At 40.0% G+C, this 12939-nt stretch overlaps 1 protein-coding gene across 1 annotated transcript in view; it reads right to left on the reverse strand.

The window, feature by feature from the left end:
- PTPN3 (protein tyrosine phosphatase non-receptor type 3) overlaps nt 1–12733 on the reverse strand; it is an 89490-nt gene extending 76757 nt beyond the window's left edge. The window contains exons 1-5 of the mRNA XM_054164260.1: nt 12596–12733; nt 4587–4694; nt 4420–4462; nt 3255–3333; nt 1257–1301 (exon numbers count right to left, since the gene is read on the reverse strand). Coding sequence (XP_054020235.1) covers nt 1257–1301; nt 3255–3333; nt 4420–4462; nt 4587–4694; nt 12596–12733 — 413 coding nt within the window. The remainder of the gene's footprint in view (nt 1–1256; nt 1302–3254; nt 3334–4419; nt 4463–4586; nt 4695–12595) is intronic.
- Nucleotides 12734–12939: the final 206 nt, after the last annotated feature.

The following is a 12939-nucleotide window of genomic DNA, read 5'->3' on the forward strand; positions in this document are numbered from 1 at the left end:
CAAATCAGGGGGCTACTAATACCTTCCCCTTCCCTGCTCCCTTCCCTGAAATAATTAACTAGGAATAAAAATGACATGCTCATATTCTTGCTGGATACGTATTTGGGAAAGCAAAAGGAGGAGGGATGTTTATGGGGGTCTGGACATTATTTTAAGAGCTGCAGTCCTGTGTATTTAAAAGTAGACAGAAACACTAAAAGTAGCTAAATGACTAGGGACTAAGACAGTTTAGATCTCACAAGCAAAACTAACTCCACAGAAGACAAAAGCCAGCATCTAAAAAGCAAGCTACACGTGGCAGCAAATAATCAAATCACCTTTTTTCTTCTGTTTTTAAAACTGTATGAACACAGCAGAATCTTAAGCAAAGGAACCATTGGGTATATGCTCACCACATACAGAATGTAGCCCTGAAATAATGAGAAGTGTCTTTATGAACTTCCCTTTGCTACTTACTCCTGGTTATAGCACTAGACAGTGGATCTCTGGATTTGGAATACCACGCCTGGCACATCATGCTTTGTGTAAAGATCTCTCAGGCTGACCCTTTACCTGCAGATGCATTGCATCTCCTACAGCTCATTCACAACAGTCTGCTAAACTGTTCTTACTGAATTGAGCTATCTCAAAATTTGTAACATTTCTTAGTAACTTACTTTACTTTTACAGCAATATTTCATAAGCTACATTTTTTTGTTCCAAGGATACCCTCAGAAAAAGTTGTGGATGGTTGGGGGAGAGATTTTGTTGTCATTTTGTTGGGGTTTTTTCTTTGTTTTGTTTTTGTTTGTTTGGTAAATTTGGAATGGAATGGAATGGAATGGAATGGAATGGAATGGAATGGAATGGAATGGAATGGAATGGAATGGAATGGAATGGAATGGAATGGAATGGAATAAACCAGGCTGGAAGAGACCTTCAAGATCATCACGTCCAACCTATCATCCAACCCACCTAATCAACTAAACCATGGCACCAAGCACCCCATCAAATCTCCTCCTGAACACCTCCAATTTCATCATTATTTGGTTTTTTTCTGTTGGTTTATTTTGAGGGGGGCTTGGGGTTTTGTTTGTTTGCTTTCTTTGTTTAGTTTAGAGGGGGCTGTGGAAGCTTGTGGGCTTTTATTTGTTGTGGAGTTCTTTGGTGTTTTTTGTTCTGGGGTTCTTTGGTGTTTTTTCTTGTTGAGGTTTTTAGGTGGCTATTTTTTTTTAGAAAAAAGCAATTCTAGAGAAACTAAAAAGTGTTCTTATTACCTTCCTTCTGCAATATCAGTCTTCAGCTGCAGGAAGAATAAGTGCCTAGGAAAGATTTAAAAAAAAAAAAAAACAAACACAAAACAAACCACAAACACATACATTTATTTTCACATGTAAAAGGCACAGTTTAAATAGTTACATGGATTAGTTTTATTTTATTAGATCTCCCAGCAAAGTACACAACCAGATGAGAAAAGCTGAGTAGCATTTGCAAATATGCAATCATTCATCCACTCACTCACACAAGTTTTAAACGCCTCAGGCAGTCTGTACCACAACTCCAGGACCACAGTATTAAGGACACCACACTTAATGTGACAAAAAACCCCAAACCAGCACAGAATTGGTCTCTCTTTCTCCCAGGAATCATCCTGAGTGTAACTTAAAAAAACCCAAACCAAAACACAACAACCAAAACTCAAGTCAAAACGAACAAAAAACCCCCCACCAACCCAAACAAACAAAACAACACACATTTGCCCACCTCTGCCTTCCCCTCCTCTCAAAATACCAACCCCAAAACAAACCATGATAGTCTGTCTTGGAACTACTCAGTGGAAGATAAGACACTTCTTAAATACTATATGGTGACAAAAAGCTTTTATACAATTCTCCAACAGCAGCTCAGTCTTGCTTTTATTAGTATGATTGACCATACTGCTTACAGTGGTTTATGAAGAACCATAAACAGCAGGTCTTTGAATAATTTCAGTTTAAAACTGAAGAACAGCTTGCAACTGCATGACTGGCAAAAATCAAAACAGGTTAATAGCTAAGTTTTATCAAGCCACTGAAACTACAGCCAACGACAAATTGTTACAAAATGTCAGGATTAATGGATGCTGTGGATTCTGAATTCCAAATGATGTGCAGTGAACAAAATAAAATATTCAGTTAAAGCTTTGTGACAAGTTAATTGAAAACTGCTTATAAGTCACCTACCCTGCCCCCATGAAAACTCAGAATCTGGTTAAAGAAGAAAATTTTGAAGTTCTACCATAAACTGAAGTGGAATAGAACTTTACATGTTACAAGAAATGGGCTAACTAGAAAACAAGTACTGTTATCTGTTCTTTTCAAAACAAACAAAAAAACCCAACACCCTCCCACACATTAAATCTACTACACATGTTCACAACTGACTCAGTGTTGATACTAAACTTCTAATATAGATTTAGGACACACAGTCAGATTAACCATTGAATTTCCCTTTTTTAATCAGTGCTTTTCCTTAATAAAGGGATCCAGAAAAAAAAGCACTAGGAAAGTACTTAGAGCAACAAAGGGCTCAAATATTAGGAAAGAATCCAAGGTATAAATAAACCAACTGCTACCTTTGTACTTATACTCCAGCTGCATTTTGGGGTTGTAGGCTGTCTATAGCAGAAAGCATTCATTATGAGCACTGCATCAAGCTGTCAGTTCCAAACATAGCATCATAATATCTGTCAGGGTTGGAGGGGACCACAAGGATCATCTGGTTCCAACCCTCCTGCCATGGGCAGGGACACCCCACACTAGATCAGGCTGGCCAGAGCCTCATCCAGCCTGGGCTTAAACACCTCCAGGGATGGGGGCCTCAACCACTTCCTTGGACAACCCATTCCAGGGCTTCACCACTCTCATGGTGAAGAACTTCCTCCTCACATCCAGCCTGAATCTCCCCACCTCCAGCTTCATTCCATTCCCCCTAGTCCTAGGGCTACCTGATACCCTGAGAAGTCCCTCCCCAGCCAGCCTTCTTGTAGGCCCCCTTCAGATACTGGAAGGTCACCTCAGAGCCTTCTCTTCTCCAGACTGAACAGCCCCAACTCCTTCAGTCTGTCCTCATAGAAGAGGTGCTCCAGCCCTCTGATCATCCTCGTGGCCCATATTTAATACAAATAGCTATATGAAGCTATCTACCTAATAAACCATAGTTTGCCAAGCTGTGGAGGTGGGAAAGGAGGATGTTACACATTCTTAGTTCAGAGAAGCAAATATCAAACAAGTTACCTGGTTTGCTCTTGTTGAAGAGTGTTAGGATCAGGTATAAAAAACCTTACGCGAAAATGAAGGGTGCAGGGGAAACCTCCTGCAACATTTTAGAAGAGCAAATGAATTTTTTTTGTATAAAAAAGACCAAGGTTATTCTTTCTATATTTATAGAAAAATTACATGAACAACCACAAAGAAATTTCATGCATTTTTCTCATGAAACTAAAAGAAGTCACAAGAAGTCTTTCCTGATACCCAACACCAACTGCAAGCATAAAATTCTCTCAGATATTTTGGTGCTTTCATTTAAAGTACTTTGTATGTGCTACTTCATTTTAAAAGGCATTATTTAGTTATCTTTACCCCATAGCTAAAAGAAGATGAAACCCCAGAAAATATATTGGAACACCTCAGTTGGGATATTAGTTGATTCTACCTTAATTGTAAATGCAAGAAATTAACAGAAGTTCATACAAGAAATTAACAGAAGTTCATACAAGAAATTAACAGACGTTCACCCTGTTAACTTCATGTATCCTCATTTCAATTCATACACAATCTGCAGCACAAGGTTGAAATAAGAGAGCTGAAAAACAGCTCAAGTTTCACATCACAAACTGGGACTCAATGTCACTTGGACTTCCTAACATGACTGGGGTCATGTTGGCCAGTCTGTCCTTCTTGGTAAGTATTTGGTGTTACCCAAAGCTGTTTATGAACAAGACCTACTATGCAGGCACCTGGAGGCATGTGGCATTGGTTTTTATTACAAACAAGAATAAACTTTTTTTTCCTTATTCTACTTGAGACAAGAAATTGCCAGAATCCATACATGAAACTGGATCCACCCACTTCCCTCAATCAAAATCCCTGTTCTTTACCACCCCTATCAGGGGGAATTTATTGGCACTGTGATATGACTACTACTTTTGCAGACAAAGCTGTTCAGAAGCCAGGTTTTGATGCATCGAAGCCAGTGATCTCTGAGGTCTTACTAGCACTCAGGTACCAGTAAAAAATGTAGAAAGCTTTGCTGAAAACACTGGCAGAGATAAGACTTGCTTTTAAAGAAAATCCAGCATCTGGATGAGCCAATTTCCAAGAAATGTATTTATTCTAGTCATAGGAGCACAGAAAAGCAGGATTACACAGCCACAAGCAAGGCATCAAAAATAAATCTTACCTTTTAATTGTTTTCTAATAGGTTTGTTGGGTTCAAGCCATCGCTGTGAAATGAAAAACTATTAGATGGATTAAAAATATTTACAAAGAAGTACTATTTATGTGTGTGTGTGCATGTATGTATACACATGTATTCCTGCACACACATTTATTACCTACTATACTTACAGGTGATTCTACTGAAGTTTCATTTTGCTGTAAACCAAAATACTCCTTCTCCATCACACCCAACTGGTTATAGGTCATATCCAACAAAATCTGTCCAGTGTCTTGTTTCTGAAAACAAGAAAATTTCAGAAGTGGATTTCTGCAACAGTAACACATTTCAGAGAATCATTTAGATTGGAAAAGACATTTTAAGACACAATTAATTGAAATAAATTCATTCAAAACAAACAAAAAAAAGTCACGATTACACATAACTACTCGTTCCTTGGTTCTGTTTCTCAGCACTTAGAACTTTATGTTGGCAAATGTATGCTTTTCTGGTTTATTCTGGTTTTTGGTTGGGTTTTTTTTAAGAGGCTTCTCTAAAAACAAAAAATACATTAGGCATGTGAAATTTCATAGTATGAATTGACATGAACTCGAGCCCTTCAGGTTAGTCCAGTAATTTCATTTGAAACAGAAAACTCTTCCCTTGACCACAGTCTCGAGGAACAACGCCCTTCTCTAGAGCTGTAGCCTGCAAGGGTGGTTTACAGCCACATGGGGCTGCTCTGGCCCCTGCTGTCACCACCAAAGCAGCTCACCCTTTCTGTCTAAAGACAAAGTCTGTACACATCAGGGGGAAGGAGGATGCTGAGCTCCAGCCATAAGATCCTGTACTTCGTTTTCAACTTCCACCTGCCCCTCAGTAGCTGTTCAAGCACTCTACTTTCCATTTAACTGTTTCTCAAGACAGATATCACAGACCCAAGAAGGCCAATGGCATCCTGGCTTGTATCAGAAACAGTGTGGCCAGCAGGAGCAGAGAAGTCATTCTGCCCCTGTACTCAGCACTGGTACTGTACTCAGAAGACAGATATTTCAATTCATTTTTTTTAAACAGGATACCATGTAGTTGAGTGCTTTAATTAGCAACATATTCCACAGTTCTCCCTCATGTCACTCTTCTTATTACAAAGATGGGAAAAGAACAAAAATTTAAGCAAAAGTCCACATCCACCTGGCTACCTTAGTTATTTTTTTAATATCTAGCAGTTCCCACTGCTAGAGCAGAACACCTCATTGCTTCCAGATCAGGCTCCAGCCAACTACTGGCCTACTGTGAAAAGCTGTGCAAGTTTTCTGGAGCAAAGTTGCATATGAAGAAAACAATGTGGGCAAAACTTCATTGTCTTATGTATGAGACCACCCTTTCCCTTCCAACAACCTGCCATCTTGTTTAACTCTCACAACAAACAGTCCCACAATTAATGGGAGTCTGCTTGGGCCTATAATTCTGTGAGCCGTCACAAATGCACATTCCTACTCCATCCTTTCACAGAATCATAGAATCAATAAGGTTGGAAAACACCTCAAAGATCATCAAGTCCAATCTGTCACCCAACACCTCATGACTACTAAACCATGGCACCACGTGCCACATCCAGTCCCTTCTTGAACACCTCCAGGGACAGTGCCTCCACCACCTCCCTGGGCAGCACATTCCAATGCTAACAACTCTCTGTGAAGAACTTTCCCCTCACCTTGAGCCTAAACTTCCCTTGGCACAGCTTGAGATTGTGTCCTCTTGTTCTGGTGCTGGTTGCCTGGGAGAAGAGACCAACCCCATTCTGACTACAACCACCTTTCAGGTAGCTGTAGACAGCAATGAGGTCTCCCTTGAACCTCCTCTTCTCCAGGCTCTCAGCTCCAGGTCCCTCAGCCTCTCCTCACAGGGCTTTGTGCTCGAGGCCTCTCCCCAGCCTCATTGCCGTTCCCTCGACACATTCAAGAGTCTCAATGTCCTTCTTAAATTGAAGAGCTCAGAACTGGACACAGTCCTCAAGGTGTGGCCTAACCAGTGCTGAGTACAGAGGCACAATGACTTCCCTGCTCCTGCTACCCACACTACTCTTGATGCAGGCCAGGATGCCATTGGCCGTCTTGGCCACCTGGGCACAGGCTACTGCTCCTTTGGATGCTAAAACAACAACACTGATCAAACTATTTTTTTTTCTCAAATAGCATAGTTCCAGCTTAGAAACAGAAATCTCAGCAACAAGCAAGGACCAGGTGACGAAACATTCCTCACCACACAAAGCCAGGGTATTGTGCATCTGTCAAGGATCTCTGCTCAGCACCATCAATGAGGTAGGTTCTGCTATGAAGACTGAGATTTGCTGTCAGAGGTTATCCATATGTGCACACAAGAGGGCCCTATGAAAACAGCAGACCTTAACCCTCTGAAATAATGGGCATTTCCTGATGTGAATACATTCATGTTTAGCACTGTCTTTCTATACATAGAACATTTATTTCCCCAGGGCTGTGTTTTTACAAGCAGAATGTTAAAACACTTCCAAGTGACATCACATAACACCTGCACAACTCCAAAGGCTAACTGCACATCTATGGTGGATACTTCGGACACAAGCTAAACGAGCAACTGAAGTTATACTGTGACTGCAAGTTGTAATCACGGGGGATGAGACATACATATTATTTAATAATGAAATTGTTCAGGCATCTCAAATTTTATTATAAACACCCCCCCATGGTTGGCAAAAGAATCTGAATTCCAACATTCCTGACTTCCTTCATTCTACTCTTTTTGCAACAGCATTATCTCCTAATTCCCTTCTCATGCTTCTGGTCCTTCACCCTAGTTCGGATGCCTTCACCTTCACTGACCAATCATTATTCTGAACTATTAGAAGCTTTGCATCAGCCACCTTACAACCACACAGCATTCACCTCCATTTAAATCTACCTTGAAACATATTTAATCTCATGTTGGATAAGGACCAAAAAAAACCCCATAAAAAATTAAAGCAGTCATAACTAATTCTTACTACATTCTGCATGTGTCACAACAATTTCCTGCTATATATAAGGAATTACTAGAGTTTAATTTCTAGAAAGCTACATGATTTTGAAGAGAACAAGTCCCTTCACTATTTTTAATGGCAAGTGCTGCCTAGAAGCTGAGGTGAACTTAGAATTCACCATCCTAAGCACTGCATAAATGTAAGTGAAAGCCTAGTTCTTTGGAGTGGAGGGGGTCAACATGCAAGTAACCCTTTCCAGTTTGTTAACTTCTAGAGGGTAAAGGGTACAAAGTGACATATTGTACCTCTTCCCTATCCCTCTCTCAGAAAGAGCTCTGCCCCCACTTTCTGGCAATGATAACCTCACACTTAAGCACTACCTAAGCTTTACAAATTCAGTCTTACCTCAGACATAATATCCACTGCCTGTCATGTGCTGCTTGAGGTCATCCCTTCCTAGTTTAGTCTGTCCTGTGCCCTTTGGTCCCAATATGCCCACGAGACTGAAAAAAACACTACACTTGCTTTTAATTTCTGCACTGATTTTACACAAAACTAGTTTGTTTGCTCTTCTGCAAACTCCATCCTTTTCTCTTCCTGGAAATTATTTACTCACCTGATGCTTTCATTCAGAGCATGCAAGATTTTGTTTAGCTAGAACAAACAGTCTGTTCTTTCCTTGAGTCCAGACTTCTGCAGAGTATCCTAATTGTGCTTTCTAAGCCTGCCTGACTGGAACTTCCCTCTTTTCTCTGTAAGTAGCCAGAATCTGCACATGACATTCTTTGGAGGGTGACCTCAACACCAAGACCAACACTTAATACTTTTGACTCAACTGGAGATTCCTGCCTGATGCGTAATAGTGCTCACCTTTTTCAGAACACTTAAGCAGCTCAGCCTGAAAACTACCAGTGTTCTTCTCCTATATTGTTTGCAACTGAAAATTGAGCTTACAAAACACATTACCTCATCTTATAAAAACTATTCATTTACACTGCTGGTTTTCTTCGCTGCAATGACTCCTTGTTCCAGAGAAGCTGCTAACCTGCTACCACATTCTTTTTCATCTATTGTTAATAAAGCCTCAAATCTTACATTTTTTATTTGCTAAAAAGAAATGGAAAAAAAACAACAACAAACCAACAGCAACATGTAAATGAAATCTGACAGCTGAAAACTCTGCTCATGTACTTTTCAGCAAGAGCTACTGTTACCTCCCTGCCCATGCCGTAACTCTTTGAGATTCCATACACTCCAATGCTGTATTTTCCGTCATAAAGGTTGTACAAAATATTTACCCAAGCCCACAGAGTTTTGACCCACCGCTTTTCCTCTGCCTCAAAAAATATTTAAAACAAACATATACATGAGGTTAGTCATTCCAGTGCCAACTTTGGAAAAATCTCCCCTCCACTAATTCAGTCCTTCAGCATTTATTATGAAGCCAGGCCTCACAAAGGACTAAAACTGAGAAGCTTGGTGGAGATATATCACTTTCTTACCGTTCTCAAAGGCATCATCAAATTCCAAGCTGTCTTATTGTTTCTAGTTGCAGAGTATACTGCTCTGCCTCAATGTACAACTAAGCACTTGTTGAACAGCCAGCAGTGACACAGATAAACAACTAACAAAACATAAATATTTGCAAATAGTATCCAGTAGGAAAACTTAGTGACAAAGATCCAACAATTCTGCCTCATTGCATTTTACAGTTATAAAACTCACCCCCATGAAACCCACAAACCTTTAGGGCTTGTATCTCTGCCTATCATTTTAAATACACCAACAGTAATTGCTAGTGTTAATTTTAACAATCATGTTCCTTCTCAAATATTGGAAAGAGGACCTTAACTGAGATGGTAGGGAAGAAAAAAGCACTCCTTAAGATTTGAAATTCCAGTCATGCAACTTTTCTGCAACATGTCCAGAGAAGGGCCATGAGGATGATCAGAGGGCTGGAGCACCTCTCCTATGGGGACAGGCTGAAAGAGTTGGAGCTGTTCAGTCTGGAGAAGAGAAAGCTCCGAGGTGACCTAATTGTGGCCCTGTACGCTGCACTGGTTAGGCCACACCTCAAGTACTGTGTCCAGTTCTGGGCCCCTCAGTTTAGGAAGAAGGTTGACTTGCTGGAGCATGTGCAGAGAAGGGCAACAAAGATGGTGAGGGGTTTGGAACACAAGCCCTATGAGGAGAGGCTGAGGGAGCTGGGGTTGCTTAGCCTGGGGAAGAGGAGACTCAGGGGAGACCTTATTGCTCTCTACAACTCCCTGAAGGGAGGTTGTAGCCAGGAGGGGGTTGGTCTCTTCTCCCAGGCAACCAGCACCAGAACAAGGGGACACAGTCTCAGGCTGCACCAGGGGAGGTTTAGGCTGGATGTTAGGAAGAAGTTCTACACAGAGAGAGTGATTGCCCATTGGAATGTGCTGCCTGGGGAGGTGGTGGAGTCACCATCATTGGAGGTCTTCAGGAGGAGACCTGATAGGGTGCTGGGTTGCATGGTTTAGTTGATTAGGTGGGTTGGATTAGTTGATAGCTTGGACGCGATGATCTTGCATGTCTCTTCCAACCTGGTCTATTCTATTCTATGCTATGCTATGCTACGCTACGCTTCGCTTTGGAAGAGGTGATCCTTCTCAGTTCCAATTCTCCACACTCAGGAAAGAACAATTCAACAGATTTCAGCAGCAACAGTAAAAACTGAGAAAGTGAAAACCTAAAAAATATATTTTACAACATTGACAAGACACAGAATTGCCTTTTTATGAATGTATCTTGTACCTGCATCTAGTCATTTCTGAAAGCACCTACATAGAATAATGTATTATTTAATACTTTGCTGTTAATTTGTCCTATGGATAATTACACTATGTGATATGTGTGTTTAATTTCTTGGAAGCATGGAATTATCAATTGAAATGCCATCTGGAAATTAGTGAAGTATGGAGCAAAATCTATAAATCAGTGTTGTGATGTGACAAAGAGTTTCTTGAAAGCAACACAGACAGACTTAACTAGTGGGGAAAATCCATTCAAAGCAAAATTTATTTTCCATTAATGTGTGCCTAGCTGATTCCCAGACTGATCACAGGCTTGAGTTATTCTTTGCTCCCAGACCTATAACTGAGTGATATTGGCAATTAAAAGAAAAACACACACAAAGTCAGATACAAACTTCACAAAGCTGATCTTTTTTCTGTCCTCTAAGCAAAACTTGGATATCCATTTTCCACAGATGGCATCAAATCCTCTGGAGAACTAGACCTTGTGACACAACCAGGGTGCAGCAAAGCCTGTTGCTTAGGCTGATATCAAGTTTAGATAATCAGAAAGGGTCATCCTGGCAGGTAAGTACAGGTTCCCTGAGTACAATTATCAAAGCTCAGTACACAAAGAACATAAATTCTTGGGTAAACTCCTTCCTTACATTAGACCTTAACATAGTGCAGTAGCCATGCTCTCCACTTCTTTTCAATAAAGCAGTAATAGGTCTTGAATTACCTCTACAGCAGTTCAGCATTACAGCTGCAGTAAAGGAGGTCCTTCTGGTTCCTGGATGAAGGTGGTAACCAGCAGATGTACCCTAAGAGTGTGTTGAAGGCAGGCAGAGATAGTAGCAAGGTCTAGAGTTTCAAAAGGGTTCCCATTTATTGTATTGCACTCACAGCTTAAAGGGTAAAATGAGAATCAAAGTTCACTTGTGCAGGGCTGGACTTCAAGTCAAGCACTAAACCTGAAGCTGCATGAACATTTTTTTACAAGGAAGGCTATACTATTATGCATGGCTTTTGAAAAGTTTTAAATTCCTCAGTTTTCAAAGATCTTTGGGCAGGAGGGGAAAGTAATTATACTAGCTCACTGACAGACAAGGCATGCTGGAGACAAACAATAGAAATTGTATACCAATGTGTTGTTCCTTCTCTTATATAGCTACTATTCTTGTACCACACCCCCAAATGATAGCAATTTTAATATATATATACACACATAGGTATATAAATATACATACTTATATGTAAAATACATACTATACCAAGAGACTAATTTTGTATTTATTGGAATGAAAATAAAAGGTCTCTTCCAACCTGGTTCAGTTCTATTCTATTCTATTCTATTCTATTCTATTCTATTCTATTCTATTCTATTCTATCATCTGTTTACCTATCAAATCATTTCTATTTCAATAATATCCAACAAAGTTCAATAAAAATCAGTCTGTAAAAGGAACTGTAATAACACTTAGGAAAATAGAGTTTTCAGGTGAATTTTTGAATCTCCCATAAGACAGCATGGCATAATCTGTGGTATCTAACAACTCAGCTTTCTCAGTAAAACGCTTCTTCTCAAATAGGGCAAACTGGATCAAACGAGTGTCATATACACAAATTCATATAATTACACTTAAATTCCAGCATAGTTCTTCTGCATGTTCAAATAACTCTACTAAAAAATTACTTAAGGAGGGAAGCTTTTTGTTTTCATTTAAAATGAGTACTGAAGGTTACAAACTAAAATATTTACAGACTAAAATACATGGAGTCCAAACCTCTGTTAACATCCTTTTTTTTTCCAGCTCCCAGATAAAGAAGCACGAAAGGCTGAACAGAACTGTCCTACTAAGCCATATCATCTTCACAAGTTACATCATCTATGCATTTCATAGAATTTGTACTGACATCACTACAGGAATTTGCAAGGCTTCCTCCTTTTGGCACTACCAGCCCCTTCATGGGAGAGAAGGAATGCCACATCCAAATCTAGGAGTCCCTTTTGAATGTGAATACTCATTCATAGCTCATCATGATCACTAGATCTGCTTTTTTCATGGTGCCCATACCATACAGAAGACCTGTTTCCAGATACCATCTGCATGCCACCATTTTATAACATTTCAGTTGGTTGGTTTAAAGAAAATTAAAATAGCACTTTAGAAAACCATTTCATGACCAGTAATTCTGCAATTTGTAATGGCAAAGTTACATCTTTGACACAGCCTGATCTAGTGGGAGGTGTCCCTGCCCATGGCAGGGGGGGTGGAACTGGATGATCCTTGAGGTCCCTTCCAAGCCTAACAATTCTATGATCTTCTGGAAATCCCACGTGTTCCACATCCTTAGGATTCCATATTTGACCTTCAGCTTTCAAACAAATTTCTATGCATGTTAAAAACAAAAAAAGAAAAAGGAAGTGGCTTTACAAACTTACATTGACTTTGAAGCTGTGTACTGAGCCATCCAAGAAGTGGACGTTACAGATGATCTCTGATCGGGTTTTCTCTTTTGGTAGTTCTGATGCTCGTATGTTACTTATCCTCCCGCCTAAAGCTCGCAAACGGGAGTTCATAACTATTGCTGAATAACCTATAAAACAAAAATCATCCTTAATAACAGTTTTTAGAAGTCACTGCATTTCATCCATGCTTTTTTCAGAGAAACCCACAACTTCGTGAAGACCTCACTGCACCTTAAACACCTACAGTAACAAACGCTTCCTATAGAAAAGAGTAAGTTGGAAAATCAACACGCTGTAAACTAGAACATAATTACATA

This window comes from Dryobates pubescens, chromosome 9, assembly GCF_014839835.1.
Source record: "Dryobates pubescens isolate bDryPub1 chromosome 9, bDryPub1.pri, whole genome shotgun sequence".
NCBI lineage: Eukaryota > Metazoa > Chordata > Aves > Piciformes > Picidae > Dryobates > Dryobates pubescens.